Source organism: Oncorhynchus gorbuscha, linkage group LG18 (assembly GCF_021184085.1).
Source record: "Oncorhynchus gorbuscha isolate QuinsamMale2020 ecotype Even-year linkage group LG18, OgorEven_v1.0, whole genome shotgun sequence".
In the NCBI taxonomy this organism is placed as follows: domain Eukaryota; kingdom Metazoa; phylum Chordata; class Actinopteri; order Salmoniformes; family Salmonidae; genus Oncorhynchus; species Oncorhynchus gorbuscha.
The window spans coordinates 65,677,979-65,703,558 of NC_060190.1; the positions used below are offsets into that span (position 1 = coordinate 65,677,979).

Sequence of the window (25,580 nt, forward strand, 5' to 3'; positions counted from 1 at the left end):
CAAAGTTCACATATTTATTATGGACTTGTGGTTGGACATGGTAAAGTTGGATTTGTGTGTGGTTCTGAAATAAGAGAGACATAAGCAAGTTGCATAATGTAAAAAGGTAAAGGTGATAAGGATGATTATATTAAACAAGGAAAAGTAGTACGTAACTAAAATATACAAGGAAATAGGAAATGTACTTAACACAACTAGAAAGAAACTTGAGTAACGGCTTGACAGGCTCATTCACACCTTCAGTTTGTATTTAAATCCTATCAGGGCAGTCCTGATCATTAGTGACAAGTGTGTGGCATTGAGAAAGAGTCAACAGGTGAAAATGAACTTGGTTGATTAAAGTCATCTCTGTAGTATTAGAGAGGAACATCCAAAGTGAGAGGGATAACTGGACCCAAAATCTGTCTTCTCCAGCAGGTGTTTTTTTTTCTTTTTTTCTGGCCAAGCAAGGCATTTTTGTATGGAGATCAATGAGTGTTGAATTTGGTGAACAAAATTCACCACTGAGTATAATAGGTTAAATCTGCAATGGCTAGACATCTTTGTTTAGACTTTTACTACATGTAAAAACTGAAAGGTCTCATAATGGGTTACCTGTCTCTCTCTGCTGGACATAATGCATTCCTATGTAGTTTTACCTAAAGTGATGTGTACAGGGCAGGTTTCCTGTCTTTAAAAAAAATGTAATTGACAAAACATATCATTGCAATCAGTAGACTTCAGGGAACACTCAAAGGACTTTCTAGAGTGTTTACATGTAAAACTATTGGAACTAGTCATGGAAAAATTCATTTGACATGTATTCACCACAAGTTTAAAGGATAAGTATATTTTGTGAGCCATTTTGTGTTTTCCAGACCCTCTCAAACATTTGAAACCATCATTGGGCTGTAAGTACCATTTAATTTTATGGCGACATGTCCAAGTGAATCCTGTCCAATATGGCCCCATGCAGCTGGTTATTGGTCATATGGGAAATGGCAGCCAGGGGGGGTAATGGACCAAATCTAATGGCACTATAGCCAATAATAATGTAGACATGCCCCAGCTGGGAAGTTTCTTGGCTCTATCAACAAGTTCAAAATGTTTTCCCATAGTCATTGGACTATGGTCAAAATGACCTCAATATGACCCCCTTGAAGATCTTAAGAGTATGTTATTGTCTATGATATTTCTGGGGTTTATTTAGTGGGTAGATAACATTAAAGTCATTTACATATTATTTGGAATGACTTTACCCTATTTTCATCTAATAGGAAATCAGAATGGCAGGCATTTCATTAGACTGCATCCAATCTTCAAAAATGTTCCTTAAGGTATCTAGTATTAGTGTACTATGTCTGATACTTGTATCATTAATTGGAACATTCTTGGGTATATTTGGTTATCCGCCTGACTAACTGCTCTGTACAGAAACAATCTCTTCACAAATAACACAAAAGTACACTTTACTGTATTTATTCTTATAATAGACATAACTGACTGCTGCTTTTTAAATTAAACATGGATCTCCAAAAGGGCTTTTCTGGAAAGAATATCATGGTCAGCTTTGAAAAGCTGCTCTCTGAATATACTCAGTCTGCTCTGTATGGATTCATAGTGAAATGTGTAATTGACAGCTTTCATGCCCTTGTCTTCATCAACGACCAGACACAACTATGGGGATTGGTGGGATGAGCAGCATGTGCACATCCATCACATTGGTACCTGTTAACCCTGGTAGGAGCAGCCGCTGCCCACCAGACAGGCGTGAAAAGAAGGTGAAGGAATCATTGTTGACGAGGAAGCCATCAGGGTCGAGCCCCTGTGCTCGTGCTTCTTTGCCAAGCCCCGCGTCTGTGACTGCCCCTGCTGCCTCAGTTGGCCCGTCCTGACCATCGGTCCCACCACTCAGGAACAGGGGACCCTTCGGAGGGAGCTCCATGCCTGCCAGCTCAAGCCCTACTCTCAGGGCCAGCTCCTGGTTCCGCCCACCACGCCCCTTGCCTGTCAACTGCACAGTGGGCTCTCCCCCAGCCAGCAGACAGGTGGCTCCCCAGCCCTCCCCACGCCCCTCACCAAGCACCTGCATAGCACGGCACAAGTCCCAGCTTTCCACGCCTGTCTCGGGCCCCAGCTTCAGAATCTCAGCAGGCAACTCAGGAGGAGGCTCGTCACGGGAGCAGGCAAAGCGAGCCAGTAGACCATAAAGGCGAGAGACAGACTGTACGTTCCCGCACACCCCTGGCGACAGCACAACTGGACGGAATCCGAGCTCCCGCGCACGTCTCCCTGCGCATTCCAGAGCAATGCTATTGGAGCCAATCACAGCATTGAGAACATGTGCCGCCCTGTCTGACTGCTCTCCAGACTCCTCCCATCGGGGAGCTGAGCGTCCAAGCACCTCTTTCACCGAGACAGGGAGAGAGGAGGACAGCCCGTAACGTTCAAGGATCGACCAAATCTCCTCAGGCCACACCTCAGTCCACACTGTGGGGCCACTGGCTATCAAGTCCAGGGGATCTCCAATTACATCAGACAGAACCAGGGCCACCACCTGTTTATAAAATGTTAACAGGAACATTTTATTTGGCCAAATACAACCAGAATGTAAAGCTAATGTGCAAGAAGTTCAGGTCTTTGGGTAAAAGTTCTATAATGAGCTAGTACAGTTGTGCTCTTACCTGAGCAGGGTGAGCGCAGTGTGCAAGTCCTCCTCCTTTCAAAATTGACAGGGCACGGCGTACAGAGTTAAGCTCCTGAATGGTGGCACCAGCACCAGCCAGTCTGCGTGTAACATCCTGTTTCTCTTGAAGCGAGATTGGTGGGACTGGTGCAGGCAAGAGTGCAGACCCTCCTCCTACACACACACACACACACACACACACACGGTATGTACATATTTATGGACAACCTGTAGCTTCAGTGATTCAAATTGAGTAATGACTAATTTGTGTGACATAGTTACATGATTTAATAGTATGGTATCAGTTTACCTGAGATGAGTACAAGCAACATGTCATTCTCTGTTAGTGTGCTGACCAGCTCCTTGATACATTCGGCTGCCCTCTGGGCATCAGCATCTGGCAGGTTGTGTTTAGCTCCCTCCATCACTGTGATGCGACTTCCATCCTTCAACAACATCTGGCTGAGGTGTAATTAAAACAGATTAAGAATTAATTGACCAACCAAACCCATCCCACTCACCTACAATCTGGTTCTAGTGTGAGTTGCTTACTCTTTCCCATGCTGCCGTATTGTCTCCTGAATGCCGTGTGGCACACTGATCACTCCTCTCACCAAGTGGTCCCCCACTATCCTCTCTGCCTCGGCAGCCATGCCCAGCACAGCTTTGCCAAAGCCTACCAGGTGAAGGTTGTTCTTTAGCGTGAAGGTGCGTCCATTCACTAGGAGGGTGTCTCCTGTACGCTCCAGACCCCGCCGCATCACAATGTCTGGTTGCACTGCTTCGATAGCCGTAGCAAACACCTCCCGTGCTCGCATGTCCAGTGACATTCTGCAAACTATGGCTCGCCTCACCCCCACAGGGGCTAGTAAAGATAAAGGCCGATACAGGGACACAACACAAGCCATCAGGCTGTCCTTGCAGGGAGCACCTAGCGGACAGGAGAGAAAAGGCAAAAACCATGTTTCTCGATCACAGGATGTACTGTAAATTATGACCACCCCCTTTGCTGTTTCTGCTGTTACTGATTTTACTGGTCATTTACCAAAAGGAGTACGCCCAAGAGAATCCAGATAGGTCAACTAGTAGGTCAACTTTGTCACTTGCCTTGTGATGCCCACCAAACATGTTGGATAACCCCATAGTCTCTGCATTTAGTTGACAAGTCATTGACTGAATCCTACAGAGGTTGCCTACCTGTACACCGGGTATGGTGAACCTCTGGATTTCCTCTGTGCTCCGTGTGCGAGCTGTGTATTGCAGAGTCGGGATTAGCACTAAGGCAGTGTGGCAAAATCTGGACAGAGCTCAACTCAAGTTGAATGTGTACACTATGTGTAATGATTGACTCAAGCCAGACCATAGGGCAGGAAAAGTGAGCAATCTGCGTGTTTGTCTTTTTAGATGTACAAATCAGCTACTACCCAGGGTCAAAACACACAGCAGTATTCAATTTGAGCAACTAGGTATTAAAAATATTGACTGGAATGAGGATAGATCCACCTTGTGGCAGGGTGGGTGAGTGCTGAATATTCAAACCTCACTCACATACAGCTAGCTAACTGCCAACATAAAGGAAACACCAAGATAACATTTCTTAATAGAGCGTTGGGCCACCACAAGCCACCAGAACACCTTCAATGCGCCTTGGCAGAATCTACAAGTGTCTGGAACTCTATTGGAGGGATGCGGCACCATTCTTTCATAAGTAATTCCATCATTTGGTGTTTTGTTGACGCTGGAAACCGCTGTCTTAGCGACGCTCCAGAATATCCTATAATTGGGTTGAGATCTGGTGACTTGACACATACATACATCATTTAAACCTGATTTGTTTATTTTGAGACCACCCTTAAAGTAAATGATGGGAAACAACATTTTTTTGTATATTATACATTACCCTAAGCATGGGATGTTAATTGCTTAATTAACTAATGGAAACCACACCTGTGTGGAAGCACCTGCTTTCAATATACTTTATCCCTCATTAACTCAAGTGTTTCATTTATTTTGGCTATTGTACATCACTAACGTCAAGATGGGAAGCACAGTACACAACTTGTTTTCCATGTGCTTATCACCTGTCGTTGGCTAGGCTATCACCTGCAAGCTGGTAATGTGATGGGGAGGCAAATGTCTCTCAATGACAACTACCACCACTAAAAAACAAGACATTTCTAGGTAGACATTTAAACCATGTTCTCGGAGCTACACGTTTTCAGTGTATCTGAAAATGATTGGATATGTATTATGGGAATACCCCACCCTGTCCTCTGATTGGATATGTGGTTTCTGTTGCAAATCGTTTTGCAATCGGCGTAATGAATACACCCCAGGGCTAGGGGTCGATTTACATAACCCAATGACTTCAAACTCACCTGCATTGCTACTTCGGTTACTCTGTCTTGACAGTCAGAGCACGTATTATTGTATGACTGATAAGTAGTTACAATTATTGTAAATATGAGAATTTCTCTTCTCCAGTTTTGTCTGTATCCAAAAGCGTTATGATTGCGTCTTCCTTGTTCATAGTCTGTGCTCTTATGGTTGTGTGCAAATCATGAACTGACTGTACCGCAATAGTTGTTGTATATCGCGAGAGTTAATACGCGTGTCTGTGGAACTTGCGGGTAGCGGACGTATGGAAGGCGGTGCTTTTACATGACTCGTGTAACAAGTGTACCAGGAGGTCTTTCTTTACCGTTTTTGAAACACAGTTCTATATATTTTTTTCTTCAAATAGTGAAGCTCCTATTTTAAAACCACATAAATAGATTATCAGATAATAGATTCAAGTAGAAAACGAGGGTCTGCGCACCCTCAAAGAGCCCATCATGAAGTTGACGGACAATGTGCTGCGGAGCTTCAGGGTTGCAAAGGTTTTCCGAGAAAATTCAGACAAAATGAACTGTTTTGATTTCAGCTCAAACGGCGAAACCATTATTTCTCGCAGCGACGATGACTCCCTTGTTTTATACGATTGCCAGGAGGGAAAGACATGCATCGAATTCATATTAATCGACAGTTTTTTCCCCCGAGCTGCCTGTTAGGGTAGGCCGACCCCTGTGCTGTAACTAAGATCTGCTCCGTTAGTACTAGTGAGGCCTACTGCGGTATGCAAATCCCCCGGGCTCGAGTTAAGACACGATCGAGAGTTTGAGCGGATGCAGGTCTGGGTTGTTAGCTTGGTAACAAAACTATCAATTGTATTTAATCTTATTTCCCACAAGCGTGTAGTGTGTATATTGTGGAGGTAGAATACATAACGTTATTTAACAATTGTATGTGCTAGTCGTGGTTAGCACTATACGTTGCTGTTTTAACCGCCCGTATTATGATTGTTATTGCGATTTCAGAGGCTGTTGGCTTAGCTAGAAGTTTCTGTGCCAGCAATCTAATATGGTTCCTTAAATGTTTTTCCTCTCCATCCTGTGCTGGTCCAGACCCAGGCGGACCCTCTACAGTAAGACGTATGGAGTGGATCTGATCAGGTACACACATGCAGCCAACACCGTGGTCTACAGCTCCAACAAAATTGATGGTATGTTAGTGATGCGATTTGTGATCAGTTGGCCTATATCTGTCGATAAGCAGTTGTCCATGTAACTCTGGCCTGGCACATTTCAGGAGTGTAATATTGTATGTATATAGAAGATTGTTCATGGGGATTTCCTGACAGGGCCTGACCGAGTTAATCTCAGCCTGGGGCGGCCATGCTCACCCTGGTCTGAGGTAGTTGTTTGTACAGTTTGAGGGTCCGTGATTCTGCCCGATAAAGGAGCTAACTGTACAAGCCACTGCCTTGCCTAGGGTGGTGTCTACTCATCCGACCTGCCCATCGCCTCCAGGATCGGAAGCTCTACTTGCTCTCTAGTTGTCTATGGTGATGAATGGGAATGCTATGCTGTCATCGGCCCATAACATCCGGTACCTCTCCCTCCATGACAACAAGTACATCCGGTACTTCCCCGGACACAACAAAAGGTGAGGATTGAGACCGAGAAACCCAGTTATCTGAGGGGTAGTTTAGGCTACATTACTGTACTATTACTTGAGTATTGTTTTTTTATAACAGAGTTTATTTGATTTTTTACATTAATCAACGTTTCAGTAAAAGTGCCAGTTTTAGCCAGCTGGCTCATTTTCAACCGCAGTCCCTGGGCAGGTTATTAAAAACAATTACAATATAGACAATCATTGAGCAGTGAGCACACGCAGTGCAACATAGGACAAGCAAGACGTAGCATACAGACAGAGCAACATAGGACAAGCAAGACGTAGCATACAGACAGAGCAACATAGGACAAGCAAGACGTGGCATACAGACAGAGCAACATAGGACAAGCAAGACGTGGCATACAGACAGAGCAACATAGGACAAGCAAGACGTGGCATACAGACAGAGCAACATAGGACAAGCAAGACGTGGCATACAGACAGAGCAACATAGGACAAGCAAGACGTGGCATACAGACAGAGCAACATAGGACAAGCAAGACGTAGCATACAGACAGAGCAACATAGGACAAGCAAGACGTAGCATACAGACAGAGCAACATAGGACAAGCAAGACGTAGCATACAGACAGCAACATAGGACAAAAAGCAGCAAGACAACATGGAAATCGGCAATACATCGCTAGGGATTATGATCACAAGACATCAGGTGTTTCTCTCAAGGTAGATGTTTCTATACCTTTATCATGAATGTTTCAGAGTGACGGCTCTCTCCATGTCCCCTGTGGATGACACATTTATCTCAGGATCTTTAGACAATACAATCCGGCTAGGGGACCTGCGGTCTCTGAACTACCAGGTGTGTTCCCTTACTCACTAGGTCTTAGAGGTTGACACAGCAAAATTATGTTGCCATGAAGCGGAACTGCAGATATTGCGATGGACGAGATGCACAACTTTGCTTTCACAGTCACACACAGTATCTGCACATGTGCATGAGTTCACTTCACACTTTTTACAATGTGGTAGCCACGGGACCAAAACAGCAGAGAAGTTGGGCCTAGCGCTTCAAAACGGTTTGCTTTCTACGTCATATCGCAGAGTCTACCTTGACCACTCCTTGACATTGCAGATCAATTGACTCTAGATCAGGGATGTAAACTTGCCACTTTATGTGATATTCACCTTTTTGATCTCAATAGGTCATCCATGGGAATATTGTAGATCCGTTAAAGAAAGTGCATATATCACCATTGAGCTATAAAAGAGGCACACACCTTTATTTAACCAGGTAGGCCAGTTGAGAACACCTTTATTTAACCAGGTAGGCCAGTTGAGAACACCTTTATTTAACCAGGTAGGCCAGTTGAGAACACCTTTATTTAACCAGGTAGGCCAGTTGAGTTACAATTGCGACCTGGACAAGCTAGAGCAAAGCAGTGCGACACAAACGACAAAGTTACACATGGAATAAACAAACATACAGTCAATAACACACGAGAAAAGTCTATACAGCGTGTGCAAATGTAGTAAGTTTAGGGAGGTAAGGCAATAAATAACCCATAGTGGTGAAATAATTACAATTTAGCAATTAAACACTGGAGTGATAGATGTGCAGAAGATGAATGTGCAAGTAGAGATTCTTGGGTGCAAAGGAGCTAAACAATTATAATAACATGGGGATGGGGTAGTTGGGTGGGCTATTTACAGATAATAATGGGGTATGTTTCTCATATCGAAATGAATGACTGAACACAGAATGAATCCTTACGCATCCTACAAATAGAACCTCAGAGCGTGATGTCAGATATATATCAGAATGAGTGCTGCATCCAATAATATCACGTGTGACCGCGGTGAGCAGCCAGCTCATCCCCCTACCAGACATTAGTCTACTCAGCTGCTTCTCTCCAGCCCTGGTGGGAGGATATAGTGACAAGGGGGGTGGTTGAAATGAGTGAGGGGCACAATTTTTGGTGCTTCTTGCATTGGAAATGTATTGAATTGTGCTTCTATCACGCTATACCACAATAAACACAGTTCAAATGACGAGACTCTGACCATTGAGTGCTTTTGAAGTGACAGGTTGTGTCAAATCTGTAGTCCCATCTATGCTGCACTGTATCAGCACATCAGACGGCTTCCTACACACTAAAGCAAGGCCGTTTTGGTAAAAATATATGCTAATGGGGCGGCAGGTAGTCTAGTGGTTTACCTTGTCCTGAGCTGACAAGGTAAAAATCTGTCGTTCTGCCCCTGAACAAGGCAGTTAACCCACTGTTCCCCGGGCGCCGATGTCGATTAAGGCAGCCCCCCGCACCTCTGATTCAGAGAGGTGGGGGGGTTGTGTTAAATGCGGAAGACACACTTCAGTTGAATAAGTTCAGTTGGACAACTGACTAGGTACTAGAGGTCGATCGATTATGATTTTTGATTATATGCAACGCAGGACAAGCTAGTTAACCTAGTAATATCTTCAACCATGTGTAGTTAACTAGTGATTATGTTAAGATTGCTTGTTTTTTATTAGGTAAGTTTAATGCTATCTAGCAACTTACCTTGGCTCCTTGCTGCACTCGTATAACAGGTGGTCAGCCTGCCACGCAGTTTCCTTGTGGAGTGCAATGTAATCGGCGTCCAAAAATGGCGACTACCGGTTGTTATGAACTTGAAATCGGCCAACCTCTACTAGATACCCCCCCTTTCCCTACAAGATAGATGGGCTGTTTGTAATAGGTGAATTACCGTATATGAATGCAGCTGTACACACCGCTGTATTACCGAAATAATGCAAACTAAATGCTGAAAGTAGTAGCCTTGTTATTCATGCTTACAAACAAATACTATATAGCAGTCGAATGCAAACAGAACAACAGTGGTACCAAGTAGACCTAGTAAACAAAATATTTGATCGATAAAGGAATGACACAATCTATATTTACGCTAGTTGCGTTACCGTTGGAGATCCAGAACGCAGTGAGCTGCAGCCATGCTCAAATAGGCCTAAAGGCCTGGTTCAGACTTTGAAAATCATGCCGCTCATGAGTACAGCAACACGCTGTGATATGGCACAATACACTTCTGTGGATTACATGCAAACCCTGTAATCATTTAAGTAATGCCAGCCCACCATAAACATGTTTCCAGTGTATTGAAATTGTTCAAATATGTACTTGTTATTCCCTGAAAATATTCAAATTATATGCACAAAATAAGTCCTTTTTGGAGGCTTGCCAGTTTGCATCCCTGTTCTAGATGTAGTGTTGCGCTGGATTAAATGTATTTCCTGTGACTGTCTCTGTCACTACCAGGGCCTGATGCACCTCCAGGGGAAGCCAGTTTGCTCCTTTGATCCTGAGGGTCTGATTTTTGCTGTGGGTGTGAACTCTGCGATCCTTTGACAAGGTAACAGTAGTTTTCAGGGCTTTCTGTTTTATAGTTGTATGTGTATATAGTTGTATGTGTATTGAGAGCGAGGCGGTTTTATAGTTGTATGTGTATATAGTTGTATGTGTATTGAGAGCGAGGCGGCCATCTCAGTCGGCGCCGGAAGTGATTCCCTAACCAGAAACCGTGGATTGATGGCAGCATTCGCGTGAAACTGAAAGCGCGAACCACTGCTTTTAATCAGGGCAAGGTGTCTGGCAACATGACTGAATACAAACAGTGCAGCTATTCCCTCCGCAAGGCTATTAAACAAGCTAAGCGTCAGTACAGAGACAAAGTGGAATCTCAATTCAATGGCTCAGACACAAGAGGCATGTGGCAGGGTCTACAGTCAATCACGGACTACAAGATGAAATCCAGCCCAGTCACGGACCAGGATGTCTTGCTCCCAGGCAGACTAAATAACTTTTTTGCCCGCTTTGAGGACAATACAGTGCCACTGACACGGCCTGCAACGGAAACATGCGGTCTCTCCTTCACTGCAGCCGAGGTGAGTAAAGACATTTAAACGTGTTAACCCTCGCAAGGCTGCAGGCCCAGACGGCATCCCCAGCCGCGCCCTCGGAGCATGCGCAGACCAGCTGGCCGGTGTGTTTACGGACATATTCAATCAATCCCTATACCAGTCTGCTGTTCCCACATGCTTCAAGAGGGCCACCATTGTTCCTGTTCCCAAGAAAGCTAAGGTAACTGAGCTAAACGACTACGGCCCCGTAGCACTCACTTCCGTCATCATGAAGTGCTTTGAGAGACTAGTCAAGGACCATATCACCTCCACCCTACCTGACACCCTAGACCCACTCCAATTTGCTTACCGCCCAAATAGGTCCACAGACGATGCAATCTCAACCACACTGCACACTGCCCTAACCCACCTGGAGAAGAGGAATACCTATGTGAGAATGCTGTTCATCGACTACAGCTCGGCATTCAACACCATAGTACCCTCCAAGCTCGTCATCAAGCTCGAGACCCTGGGTCTCGACCCCGCCCTGTGCAACTGGGTACTGGACTTCCTGACGGGCCGCCCCCAGGTGGTGAGGGTAGGCAACAACATCTCCTCCCCGCTGATCCTCAACACGGGGGCCCCACAAGGGTGCGTTCTGAGCCCTCTCCTGTACTCCCTGTTCACCCACGACTGCGTGGCCACGCACGCCTCCAACTCAATCATCAAGTTTGCGGACGACACAACAGTGGTAGGCTTGATTACCAACAACGACGAGACGGCCTACAGGGAGGAGGTGAGGGCCCTCGGAGTGTGGTGTCAGGAAAATAACCTCACACTCAACGTCAACAAAACTAAGGAGATGATTGTGGACTTCAGGAAACAGCAGAGGGAACACCCCCTATCCACATCGATGGAACAGTAGTGGAGAGGGTAGCTAGTTTTAAGTTCCTCGGCATACACATCACAGACAAACTGAATTGGTCCACTCACACTGACAGCGTCGTGAAGAAGGCGCAGCAGCGCCTATTCAACCTCAGGAGGCTGAAGAAATTCGGCTTGTCACCAAAAGCACTCACAAACTTCTACAGATGCACAATCGAGAGCATCCTGGCGGGCTGTATCACCGCCTGGTACGGCAACTGCTCTGCCCTCAACCGTAAGGCTCTCCAGAGGGTAGTGAGGACTGCACAACGCATCACCAGGGGCAAACTACCTGCCCTCCAGGACACCTACACCACCCGTTGTTACAGGAAGGCCATAAAGATCATCAAGGACATCAACCACCCGAACCACTGCCTGTTCACCCCGCTATCATCCAGAAGGCGAGGTCAGTACAGGTGCATCAAAGCTGGGACCGAGAGACTGAAAAACAGCTTCTATCTCAAGGCCATCAGACTGTTAAACAGCCACCACTAACATTGAGTGGCTGCTGCCAACACACTGTCATTGACACTGACCCAACTCCAGCCATTTTAATAATGGGAATTGATGGGAAATGATGTAAATATATCACTAGCCACTTTAAACAATGCTACCTTATATAATGTTACTTACCCTACATTATTCATCTCATATGCATATGTATATACTGTACTCTACATCATCGACTGCATCCTTATGTAACACATGTATCACTAGCCACTTTAACTATGCCACTTTGCTTACTTTGTCTACACACTCATCTCATATGTATATACTGTACTCGATACCATCTACTGTATGCTGCTCTGTACCATCACTCATTCATATATCCTTATGTACATGTTCCTTATCCCCTTACACTGTGTATAAGACAGTTTTGGAATTGTTATTTAGATTACTTGTTGGTTATCACTGCATTGTCGGAACTAGAAGCACAAGCATTTCGCTACACTCGCATTAACATCTGCTAACCATGTGTATGTGACAAATAAAATTTGATTTGATTTTGATTTGTGAATGCAGGTCAGTGGTAGATGGTTGTCTTCAGAGTAACTGTTCTTGTTGGCTTCTCTATAGGGTCCTTTTGCTACCTTCAAGCTACAGTACGACCATACATGTGAGTTGACAGAACTCAAGTTCAGCAATGATGGGAAGCTGATCCATGTCTCAACCAATGAGGGTGCTCTCCGCCTCCTCAATGCCTTCAAGGGCGCTGTGATGCATTCCTTTGTGGTGAGAGATAATACGCATTCATGCGGACACTTAAAACCTAGACGGACTCTGTTAGATACTTAATGCAAAGACTCTTGAACTGACATTTCACAACAAGAGCAAGTTACTCAAGAAGTAAATGATAGGCCTATACTTACAGACACTCCTCTATCCTACAGGGCTACAACAACAGTAAAGCTGTGACGCTGGAGGCCTCCTTCACTCCTGACTCTCAGTTTATTATGATCGTGAGGTAACAGGCTCTATGTTTTGTAAAGTAAGACATGACAGTTCCAATTGTCTTCTTATTCTACCATAGAACAATTTGGTAGTAATTATTTGAAACTGCTAATTTCACCTAACCTGGAAACATTACACACACTAAAACAGTAGTTAAGCTTCCTCTTGTTTTTCCGTGGTCTGGCGCTGGTTGTGTCTCATGCTCTGAGGATGGGAAGATCCACATGTGGAATGCAGAGATTGGGATGAAGGTGGCTGTTCTGGATGAGAAGATCCACATGTGGAATGCAGAGATTGGGATGAAGGTGGCTGTTCTGGATGGGAAGATCCACATGTGGAATGCAGAGATTGGGATGAGAAGATCCACATGTGGAATGCAGAGATTGGGATGAAGGTGGCTGTTCTGAATGAGAAGATCCACATGTGGAATGCAGAGATTGGGATGAAGGTGGCTGTTCTGGATGAGAAGATCCACATGTGGAATGCAGAGATTGGGATGAAGGTGGCTGTTCTGGATGAGAAGATCCACATGTGGAATGCAGAGATTGGGATGAAGGTGGCTGTTCTGGATGAGAAGATCCACATGTGGAATGCAGAGATTGGGATGAAGGTGGCTGTTCTGGATGGGAAGCACACGGGTCCCGTCACCTGCCTTCAGTTCAACCCCAAATTCATGACTTTTTTCTAGTGCCTGTTCAAACATGGTAAGATTAGTTATGTTGAAAACACACAATCCCACATACAGAATGCTCAGTAAATCTGTTTTGTCCTCTGCAGGCATTCTGGCTCCCCACTATTGATGATTGATTGAGAGGGCGAGAAGCTATGGAAGCCACAGGCAACGTGAGATCCCATTTAAAACCAGCAGGCGTCAGCACATCCAGCTGTGTGTGTGTGTGTGTGTGTGTGTGTGTGTGTGTGTGTGTGTGTGTGTGTGTGTGTGTGTGTGTGTGTGTGTGTGTGTGTGTGTGTGTGTGTGTGTGTGTGTGTGCCAATTCAAGTTGATTGTAAATATGTAGAACTTCAGGAATATAAATTGTCAGATTTTTGTGTTCTTTTTATACTTGTAACATTAAATGTTTTATTTTTTAACAAGCGTTGGACTTCTATGTGTGTCTTCCTAATCAGAGGTTGTTTACCTACACCCAGTCAGTGAACCACACGGCATCATTAGCACTAGCAGGCTAGTCTAACCTAGTCTAGGACAGCTGGGGTGTATTTGTTCAGACCAAGACCATTGCAAAACGTTTTGCAACAGACTTTACTCCAAACTGAAATTGTTTTAGCAAGAAAAGAGTTTCAATTGGACAAATTTGGATATGTCCCTACCCGTTTGGTTCCTAGTGAATACACCCCTGGTGATTTATAATGTACTACCACAGTGCATTCCTAATATGAAGTTTGTTTGTAGACTTGTCTCAACTGACAGGTTAATATCAACAGGAGGGTGTGTTCAGCTGGTGAAGTGTTATCTGTGTCTATGCCTAACCTCTAACACAATCTTAGGGTCACACATTATCAAAGATTATCTGTTATATTGACAAGATTGTCGCATGACCGCTCTAACAATGGAAATACACAACCTCAAAAATGTAAGGCATGCGGAACGATGTGAGGTCAGGTGGGACCATTTTAGCCAATGAAAGGGCAGACGTTGCCAAAATGCAATGTGCATCCACTTATTTCTTTCGTAACAACCTAACAATTATTATCAAACGTATATTGAAGAAGCTTCACCGAGGCACATGTGCAAATACTTTTGTTGTTGAACAAATTAGAATTCCTCTGGTTTTATTTTCGTGGGAAGATTTTGAACGGAGCAAACCCTTTTCCTCTGACGACCAATGGCTCTTCCCGAACCCCTCAATACTTGCCCAGCCTCTCAAAGAACAGTGCACATTACTGAAGTTATGGATAAATGATGACACGGCAAGCAGGAACATGTGAATGAATGACCAACCAAGTCATGCAGGGATCCCTTGCAAAAGAGACTGGTCTCAATGGGATTCCCTGTCTAAATAAAGGTTAACATGCATTTAATGAAGATGGAAATAGGTCAAGGCGTAAGGTGTGAATCAACAAGTAAGCACGTCTCCACAGTTTAATTCACCCTCGTGATAAAACCACAATATTTACTTGAAACTGCATTACCACTGTCTTCTTGGTAAGGAGCATGTCTACCCCTGAACAAGGTCAATTGGCAGCAATACTCTGAAACCTGCTGCTTGAAGTCACAGATGACAATTTAGTTAAAGTTATGTGCAACATACTAGGAAGAGGTCAGTGATTGAAGCAGTCATGCTATTCTTGGAAAGTGAGAAATTACAATTTACAATGAATGCAAAAAGGTGCTTGAGGTTCCTAATTTTAGAATTGCATTAGGGGTAATGGTAGTCTGAGGCATTTCAAGGAATTCAAACTTCGAGTTCTTGAAATAGATTCTAAGGCCAGTTTCTCAGAATATTGAATTAGGATGAAAATGTTCCAGTGTTTTCATTACTGTGTCCTTAATTAGATGTTGTCAACTATTTACAGTGATAGTAGCTCACTACAACCAAGTTATCTTCACAAAAAGATAAATCTATATTCATAATTTATAACTCATTACTTCTATTCTGATCAAAAAGTAGTCCATGAAGTACATGCTCTCAATGTTCCTAAGAAAAATATATTGTCAAAATAATCTGTCATAGTCTACAGTGGATTATATTACATCTACATTCTTATAGTTTGGTTTCGTTTTGACTTTTGTTTGATTATGCCAACACAAAATCCTTCCTGGCTCGTTCAAGAGACATGCGTGTGCGAATTTGCTAGACTAGTGGAGGATATCTAGTTAAATTCTAATTGCACGCACAAAATTTCAAAAAAAAAAGTTAACAATTATGGGAAAACAGAATCCAATTGATGAACAGGATTTCACTCAACACATGAGTGTTTTGATCTGGATTAAAAACTGTTCCCTGGACATACAGTAATAGCACATAAACTGGGATTGAATGCAGTTGATACTCATTGTGCAAGAAGCATGGGATTGATGTATGATCTGAATTATTTTCGGTATTAGACAAACACACACCATCGAATGGCCTGCAGCAGCTGAACTCAGGTAATCTGTTTATATCACAGGGGCCATATAGATTTTTTTACCAAGGCCTTTGGTCTAACTCACCATTCATTCTCTTAGATAAACTAAAATGCTTGGGTTTGCACAAAGGCCTTGGAATTGGTTTTCTGAGTAATAATTGAAATCAGAGTTTAAAAAAAGAGGCCATTAAGTTCAATCACCTCATGCTGCTTGGTTCAATACTTGGACCATTGTTATTCTTAATTGTTGGTAACTGCATTAACACAAACGTTCCCTTGTGACAGACTGTGTGCCGTACACGTCCATTAAACACATATCTCTGCAGTCTTTGTCAATAGTCTTCAGACCTCCATTTACTTATCTCCACCACTGAACAGTGCACCAAATTACAATCAAATATTGTTGAAAACAGTTTAACAGAAATGTCACTTGGTCAGGGGCTCAGGTGAGTGTGGTTTTAAGGTTTTCCGGTCACTAGTTTGTCTCTCAAGCAGACCCTGGTGGGCTGGGGGTGGGGAGGAAGATGGACAGTCAGTATCAGCTACATTTGGGAGAGAGGGGATTAGGTTGCCTCTCTGAACACACATGATCCTGCTGTAGTTAAGCTAGCTGTGTCCTAGTCATACTGTCACACTCACTCAGACCAGTGCTTAATCATACTGGCTTTATCAGTGCAGTTATTGCTGCAGGTTACCCCATTGTGTGTCTTTTTTTGGCTGGGCTAAATCTCCATCATCTGCTCTGGTACTTGGCTTGGCTCTACCGTCTCTGTCTCTCAACCCCCTTCCCCCCTACAGCACATGACGGGTGGGACATACTTCGTGCTGAACTGCCATGTTTCTAGTTCTCGTTGTGACGCCAGAACTAGGGGAGTCCTTGGCCAGGGCAAGTGGTGGAGCTATCCGCCTCATCCAGGACGGTGAGTGACCCAGGGGACAGCGGTGTAGTCAGGTTGCAGGGGCAGGAGGGATCTAGGACGGGAGGGTCTTGGTAAGGCAGCGCAAACAACATTTATATGAATTTGATGTCTTGAATGATTTATCCTGAATTGCCAGTGTTATGTGATTAAACTGATCTAACTGTGTGTTTTGTATGATGATGTATTTGTGAAAGTGTGTGTGAGTTATCCATGTTGTTCCCTGTTCTGCTGTTCAGTCACTTGATTGTGTGTATGATGCTGGTGGAGATGTCATTGAGTTGAAAAAAAACAAATATTTCACAATGTGTTTGGTCAGATGATGCATTCAGTCTGTTGAAAGGGATTGCAAGAGAGACTGACTGCTTTCCTCAACTTTGTGATGGTGGGCAAGTTGTCAAGGTTTACAGTGCCTTGCAAAAGTATTCAGACATTTTATTGTGTTACAAAGTGGGATTAAAATGGATTGAATTGTCATTTTTTGTCAACAATCGACACAAAATACTCTGTAATGTCAAAGTGGAAGAAAACTTGCAATATTTTTAAAAGATTAATTAAAATTGAATAACTAAAATATAGTCATTGCTTAAGTATTCAGCTCCTTGAGTCAATACGTTAGAAACAAATCAAATCAAATTGTATTTGTCACATCTGCCAAATACAACATGTTTAGACCTTACAGTGAAATGCTTACTTACTTACAAACACCTTTGGCATCGATTACAACTGTGAGTCTTTTGGGCAAGTCTCTAAGAGCTTTGCACACCTGGATTGTGGAATATTTTCCCATTATTCTTTTTAAAATTCTTCAAGCTCTGTCAAGATGTTGGGGATCATGGCTATACAGCAATTTTCAAAACTTGCAATATATTTTCAAGCAGATTTAAGTAATACCTGTAACTTGGCCACTCAGGAACATTCACTGTTTCTTAGTAAGCAACTCCAGTGTAGATTTGGCCTTGTGTTGTAAGTTATTGTCCTGCTCATAGGTGCATTCCTCTCCCAGTCTCTGGTGTAAAGCAGACTGAAGCAGGTTTTCCTCTAGGATTTTGCTTACAGTAGCTCCATTTCATTGCTTTTTATCCTGAAAAACTCCCCAGTATTTGCCAATGTCAAGTATAGCCATAACATGAAGCAGCCACCACCATGCTTGAAAATAAGGAGGCAGTTACTCAGTGATGTGTTGTGTTGGATTTTCCCCAAACATGAGGCTTCACATTCGACCAAAAAGTTTATTCCTTTGGTGTGTTATTTTGCAGTATTACTTTAGTGCCTTGTTGTTGTAATATTTGTATTCTGTATATTTGTATTCTTTTCACTCTCTCATTTAGGTCATTATTGTGAGTCACTACAGTGTTGTTGATCCATCCTCAGTTTTCTACCATCACAGGCAATGAACTCTATAGCTGATTTAAAATCACTAATGGCCTCATGGTAACATCCCTGAGCAGTTTCATTCCTGTCCTGCAGCTTAGTTCAGAAGGACAACTGTATCTTTGATGTGTCTGGGTGGTTTAATACATAATCCACAGCATAATTATTAACTTGACCATGCTTAAAGAGATATTCAATGTCTGATTTGTTATTGTTACCCATCTACCAATCACTGCCCTTCTTTTTGAGGCTTTCAAAAAGCACCCTGGTCTTTGTAGTTGAATCTGTGTGCGAATTTCAATGCTTGCCTGAGGGACCTTACGGATGTTGTATGTGTGTGGGACAGAGGAAGGGTTAGTCATTCAAAAATCATTCTTCACAAAGAGTGAGTCCATGTAATTTGTGTGATATTTTTTTAAACCACATTTTACTCCTGATCTAATTTAGGCTTGCGTCAACAAAGGGTCTGAATACTTACGCAAAAACTTTATTTTAGTTCAGAATAGTTTGTATCAAAAATAAACTTGGATTTTTCTTTCACTTTGACATTACAGAGTATTTTGTGTAGATTGTTGACAAAAAAGTGAATTCAATCCATTTTAATCCCACTTTGTAACACAATAAAATGTGAAGAAATCCAAGGGGTCTGAATACTTTTGCAAGGCCCTGTATGTGATCCAGTTGAGATATCAAGTTACGTTAAACTCCCATTCAGAAGGGTTAGTGGAAAATATCATCTGAGTCCTCACTGGACTCACTGTCTAATGATACTCATCATGACAAAACCTGACTGTTGATTGCACCTTATGAGTCGCTAACAGCACCTGTGGCAGAAACTCAGGTAACATAACATGATTAGGTGCAAGGGGGCTTCTTATTTTCTGATAGTCCTTTCAGGGTAGCTTTTCAGTATAAAAAAACACAACAATAAGCAGCCAGGTACATGCATGAAACCACTGTGGAGATGTTGATCCAGGTGTCAGGCATAATACTCAAATGGCCAGATCTCTCACACACTGTGATGTTCATAGGTCAATCCATGAGCTGTCACACAAAATAAGTCTAACATTCATTAGACATGATGATTTATTTTCCTCTATGTGCCAGACTATGCGTGTGTGAAACATACCACAAGACAACCGGTTGGCCTGTGAGGTTATACAGATATTTAATGAAGTACATCTGGGATGTTTACATATTTTTTTAGGACATCTTGTGGGCCTACTGATGCACTGTCTGGTCCATCAGTCAAACTGTAGTTATTTGAGGCTATGACTGATATGGGTGTGGAGTCTAGCTCGAGTTGGACTGTCTCTGGGTAGTTTACGGGCTTGTGTCTAGTCTGATGTCTGGGCCTATCTCCAGGTGGTGTATAGACCAACAGTTGGGCAAGTATGCAGATGGGGTACAGTTGTACTGTCTAAAGTTTCTCTGGACTGTTTTTTAAAGTATGTTTGACGTCTCCTGTCTGTCTCCTGCTTTTTGGGCCTGTCACTGCTCTATTGAGCTATTTGGAGCTGTGTGTATGGGCACTTGTCTTCATGTGTTGATCGTCTTTCTGTGATTGGACTTTATGTTGTTGCGGAATTCTATGCAAGTGTGCGTGTGCATCTCATCTGTGACCTCATTTTATAGACCTGGTTAACTAGTGATCTATTTCTAGTAAATAACACCAATGTGTAATTTTAAACACAGCGTCTCCGCTGTCGTCATGCATGCCAAAGTTAGTGACCCTGGGTCATTTGACAACGTTCTTTTCCGATCTTGTCAATATTATTGAGAGAGAATTAGCTGAGTGCACAATCGAGGACTGCCATGTAAGCTACTGTCAATCATTGACAGGCTCAACTCATTAAATGGTCCCTATACACCAGTGAGATGAATAGGTCCCGAGACCTGATGAATAGTTCATTGATGTGTTGAGACTCATTTAAGCCAAGCACAAGAGTAGGGGAAAGATAAGCCACAGAAGAGGCTTCAGTGCATGGAGTAAAATATATGAAAAATGATATCACTGCAAAAAGAAGAGCATTGGCTGGACTACAGTGGCTTCGGGGGACAGAGAAGGTGTTTTTGCGTGTGTGTAAAGGACGTCACGCTACTTGCTTAGCCAGTACCACTTCCTTCTGATTCGGCTCACACCAAGACTCAAACCCAGGACTCTCTAGCACACATGACCGTCTTCCTTAAGCATCTCATCAGTCTGTGGATAAGAGCGTCTGCTAAATGACTTAAATGTAAATGTAATACAAAAAGTTAGCTATTCAGTGGCGACACTTCAGGCTGAGGAGTAAGTTTCACACATCACCATGTGCTACGTTTACCCCTCAAACTTAGTCAACAACGACCTTAGTGCTACTGTAGATCTGAGACAATTGGCACCACTGTAAAGGATGACACACTGCTTGCTTAGCACAACTTCCTCCTGATTAGGTTCACACCGAGGCTCGAACCCAAAACCTCTTTGTTAGCACATGTGACCACCCTCCCAAAGCATCTTTACCAGTCAGCGCCACATGAAAAGCTAGCTATTCAGTGTCACAAGTGGGGACACTTCAGGCTAAGGAGTAAGTTTCACACATCCCCACCTGCGTGTATGTGGAGCTGAGTAATAATGTTTAAAGCATATGGGTCAAGGTGTGTAACGAGTTGTACTCTGGTTTTCAGAGTAGCTGGTGCTGGGGACATTCAGAGAGCCGGGACAGAGCTTGGACCATGACTATGACCACTTCCTACTTCCTCTGCTGGACGACAAGGAGCCCTGCAACATACTATACCACCTCAACTCCCAGAACGCACAGGGATACGAATGGATATTCATCTCCTGGTCTCCTGACCAATCTCCATTATGTGTAACCGTGCAGCCAGTCACTGTCTGATGTGGTGCTGTGTCTTCTCAACCTTGAGGCACACCTGCATTCAACTTATGTTGCAAAACAGTTGGCACAGGTCCTCCTGAAGTCACTGCATACTAAATTATTCTGGCAGCCAACTTTTATCCAACCCCTGCAGCAACTTGCCTGATGGACCAAAGTGTGTCTCTAGCACTTCGCTCAACAGAGATGTATTCACTGATGAGGGAAGCAGAGTCTTTTGTACATCAGCAAATCAGATAGTACAGCCGTGAAGCAGCAGGGTCCCAGGAAGATGCAAGCACAATGACTCGTGCAAGCATCTTGACCGCAGTGCTTCAGAACAATATCTTCCTCACATCAAAGATTGTTTCTGAGGTCACTGTCCGGGTAGCAACAGACAAGCACAGTATGAGTCATAATATCCATAAAACCTAGTGGTTAAACATGGAAATGGTTCCAATCGTTTTAACACAATTTATTTTTCCCATAGAAGATTTTAAAATAACTTAAAATAAGGTCTGTGTTTTGTGTAGATTTAGCCTGGCTTGACGTTATTATAATCATGTAAATCTCTCTAACACAAGGTGACTTTTATCAACATATTCACCTGTATTTACCCCCAAAAATGGAAATTTGACTTAGCTGCTAATGTGCCCCGTGTGAGCTGGAGAAATACCTGGAAAAGGTTCAGGGTGACATGTTTACAGAGTCACCTCTCTAGTTCTGGCCGGTAAGGATGGCAGTTTATCCAAAGCTGTGCTCTGTGGCACTGGATCTGGTTTACGCCCCTGCATCCCAAGCGTTCATAGAGACAATATTCTCTTTCTGTGGACAACTGGTTTCTCAGGATTGAGAAACTAAATGACCACCTCTCTGGAATGCAGAAGATAAACCAGAAAATCCTGTTTGGTGGAACGGAAACACACACAAGCTGGCTAGCTGTGAACTGATAGATTTGTGAAGCAATGTTGTATTGCTTATGTTTTTGCTGTTGTTGCCTCTGTTTTCATTAACCCTATTTGAAGGGGTTAGTCAGTGATCTATGTCAAATCAAATCACATTTTATTTGTCACATGCTTGTAAACAACAGGTGTAGACTAATAGTGAAATTCATACTTTTGGACCCTTCCCAACAATGCAGAGAGAAACAAAATAACACAGGGACTAAATACACATTGATTAACGATAACTTGACTATATACACTGGGGACCAGTACAGAGTCGATGTGCAGGGGTACGAGTTAATTGAGGTAGATGTATACATATAGGTAGGGATAAAGTGACTAGGCAACAGGATAGATAACAAAAGTAGCAGCAGGGTATGTGATGAGTGGAAATAGTTAGTGCAAAAAGGGTCAAAGCAGATAGTCCGGGTAGCAACAGACAAGCACAGTATGAGTCATAATACCCATAAAACCTAGTGGTCAAACATGGAAATGGTTCCAATCGTTTTTCCACCATTCATTTTTTCCATAGAATATTTTAAAATGACTTAAAATAAGGTCTGTGTTTTGTGTAGATTTAGCCTGGCTTGAAGTTATTATAACCATGTAAATATCTCTAACACAAGGTGACTTTTAGCAATACATTCACCTATATTTACCCCCAAAAATTGAAATTCTACTTAGCTGCTAATGTGGCTATCATAAAGAACTACAAATGTCATGATGATCTAGATGAGTCTGCCAAATCGATGCAAAGGTAAGAACCTCTGGATTAACTATCTAATGTTCGCTAAATGTAGTAATAAATCATTTGACAAAATGTCTTAAAATGCACAATTCTGTGAACTGTCTTGTGCAAGTTTTACAAGGTTATCAGAACGTCACGCCAGGGTAAGTCTAAACAGCCCTTATTTCAAGTGTTCTAAAAAATATAAAAAATTAATGGTGGAAAAAACGATTGGAACCATTTCCCTCTTTGACCGCTAGTTTTTATTGGTATTATGACACCTCCACTGTGGGGCTCTATTGGTTAACTATTTAGCAGTCTTATGGCTTGGGGGTAGAAGCTGTTCAGGGTCCTGTTGGTTCTAGACTTGGTGCATCGGTACCGCTTGCCATGCGATGGCAGAGAGAACACTCTATGACTTAGGTGGCTGCAGTATTTGAAAAATGCTATACCACCTGGTAGAGGTCCTCGATGGCAGGGAGCTCGGCCAAGGTGATGTCCTGTACGCACTACCCTCTGTAGTGCCTTGCGGTCGGATGCCAAGCAGTTGATACAGCCAGTCAAGATGCTTTCAATGGTGCAGCTTTTGAACTTTTTGAGGATCTGAGGGCCAAATCTTTTCAGCCTCCTGAGGGGAATGAGGCGTTGCCGTGCCTTTTTCACTACTGTCTTGGTGTGTGTGGACCATGTTAATTCCTTAGTGATGTGGACAACGAGGAACTTGAAGCTCTCAACCCGCTCCACTACAACCTTGTCGATATGAATGGGGGCGTGCTCGGCCCTCCATTTCCTGTAGTCCCCAATCAGGTCCATTGTCTTACTGACGTTGAGGAAGAGGTTGTTGTTCTGGCACCACACTGCCAGGTCTCTGACCTCCTCCTCTCTATAGGCTGTCTCATTGTCTTCAGTGATCAGGTCTACCACTGTCGTGTCATCGGCAAACTTAATGATGGTGTTGGAGTCGTGCACAGCCACACAGTCGTGGGTGAACATGGCCCACTCCGCTACAGCCCCGTCGATGAGAATGGGGGCCTGCTGGATGGGGGCCTGCTACATAAACATATCATGTCAAATGTGCCATGACCTCATTTGTTGTTTTTTCCTCTCTCTTTCTGTCAGATAAAGGTACTTTCACTAAAGGTAAAAAAGCATTTGATTGGTGTAAACATGGGTAAGAGAGTTTCCTTCCAACATATTTCTTGCACCAGTCTTGGCGCTTATCCTTCAAATCCAAGTCAAATTAGGATTGATTTATAATTTAAACCTAACCAAACCTATGTAATGGCCATGGAGTTGAATGACGTCCTCTAGTTGCCAAAAGCCTGTGTAAACATGGGCAGCTCCATTGAGGATTCACCATTTTGATTTAGTCGATTTCCACCTTCATTGGCTGATCCCTCCTGATAATCCAGTTGGCATGACCTGATGACCCGGTTGGAGTCATGATAGTGTAGCTGGGTCAGCAGGAGGGATCAAACAATGTATTTTACTTGTGAAGAAGAAAATGGACCATTTCAAGATAGAGATGGCCTCAATGGAGCTGCCCATGCTTTCAAAGACGCCATCATGACACAGATAGAGATGTGTTATTTCTATTCAAGTCTATGGTCCTGGCTAATGTATTACTACTCCCCAGTAGCAAGAAGGGACAGCCCCCCCAAAATAACTATATAGGCCTACAATGCATAATAGGCTCTCACGTATAGGCTACTTCCTGTCCCTAACACTAAAACGAAATAATATAAAAACAAAATAGAAATGTTTTTATCAAACTGAAATGAAATGAAAACTAGCAAATCAAGTCTGAAAACGAACTGAAACTAAACAGAATATCAAGTTAAATCTCAAATGAATAGAAATAAAAATGAATATTAAATCACAAAACTATAATAACCTTGTGTGCAACACACACATACTCTCATGTTCACAGCAAACACATTTCACTCAGATCCATGTCTCATTCACCCATTCATGTTCACTACAGGTGAGACAGAAGATGCTGAATGCTGCCACCCGTAACACAGTGAAGAAGGAGTTTGGTGGTGGTCATGTGAAGGATGAGATGTTTGGCACAGAGGAGGTACAGTAGAAGCCATTTTTTAAAACTGATGTACTCTGGTTATTCTCTCACCTGACTAATGATGAGGTTAGACCTGTTGGTTCTCAGCCTTCCCTAAATGGCTGACCTCTTATTTGCTCTCACTAGGAGGACATCTGTCTGAAGGGGTATCAGCGACATATGTCCACCAGCTCCGGCCCTGCCCCACTCACAGCTGCTGAACAGGAGTTGCAGAGAATTAAAATCAACGAGGTGAGACGATAAGCATCGACTAGGTTAATTAACCGGCATCGAGCAGGTAAATTATTATTGCATGTGTGTACGTGTGTTTTCACATACTGAGGACAGAATGGTGGAATCCCTCATCAACTAAGATAAGGAGGGTCACACGTTTACCTCAACTAATGACCATGCATTCTACATTAACCCTGCATGACTGACAACTGGGAAACAGTAACACTGGTTTGACCCCAACAATTCTAATGTATCACTTAAAAATGTAGAAAATATTTGTAAACTAAATTCAAGGTAATCATTATTCGAGGGGAATGAATAACACTAGCCTCCTCTTTGAACAGCATTCACTGGCACTGTCTAGACTAGAGAGTGTGAGAGTGAGAGCATAGAACATGTCCATAAATGTGTCTGTGCAGATTGCACAGCTGCGTGTGGTGTATTTACCTGTGTGAACACAATATATACTATTTAGTTAAAAATGTTATTCTTCA

At 43.1% G+C, this 25,580-nt stretch overlaps 1 protein-coding gene and 1 pseudogene across 2 annotated transcripts; one reads left to right on the top strand and one right to left on the bottom strand.

The window, feature by feature from the left end:
* Positions 1 to 5,217, bottom strand: glyctk (glycerate kinase). Of its 2 annotated transcripts, none has more exons than XM_046310269.1 (5): positions 5,044 to 5,217; positions 3,218 to 3,596; positions 2,976 to 3,127; positions 2,664 to 2,839; positions 1 to 2,536 (listed from the first exon to the last, which is right to left on the bottom strand). In XM_046310269.1, exons 2-5 carry the CDS (start codon positions 3,571 to 3,573, stop codon positions 1,640 to 1,642), a joined length of 1,581 nt encoding a protein of 526 aa, XP_046166225.1. In that variant the 5' UTR covers positions 3,574 to 3,596; positions 5,044 to 5,217; the 3' UTR covers positions 1 to 1,639. The 2 variants fall into 2 exon arrangements, with proteins under 2 accessions (XP_046166225.1, XP_046166224.1); XM_046310268.1 differs by lacking the exon at positions 5,044 to 5,217 and adding an exon at positions 3,863 to 4,043.
* Positions 4,871 to 25,580, top strand: part of LOC124004195 — a 24,380-nt pseudogene continuing 3,670 nt past the window's right edge.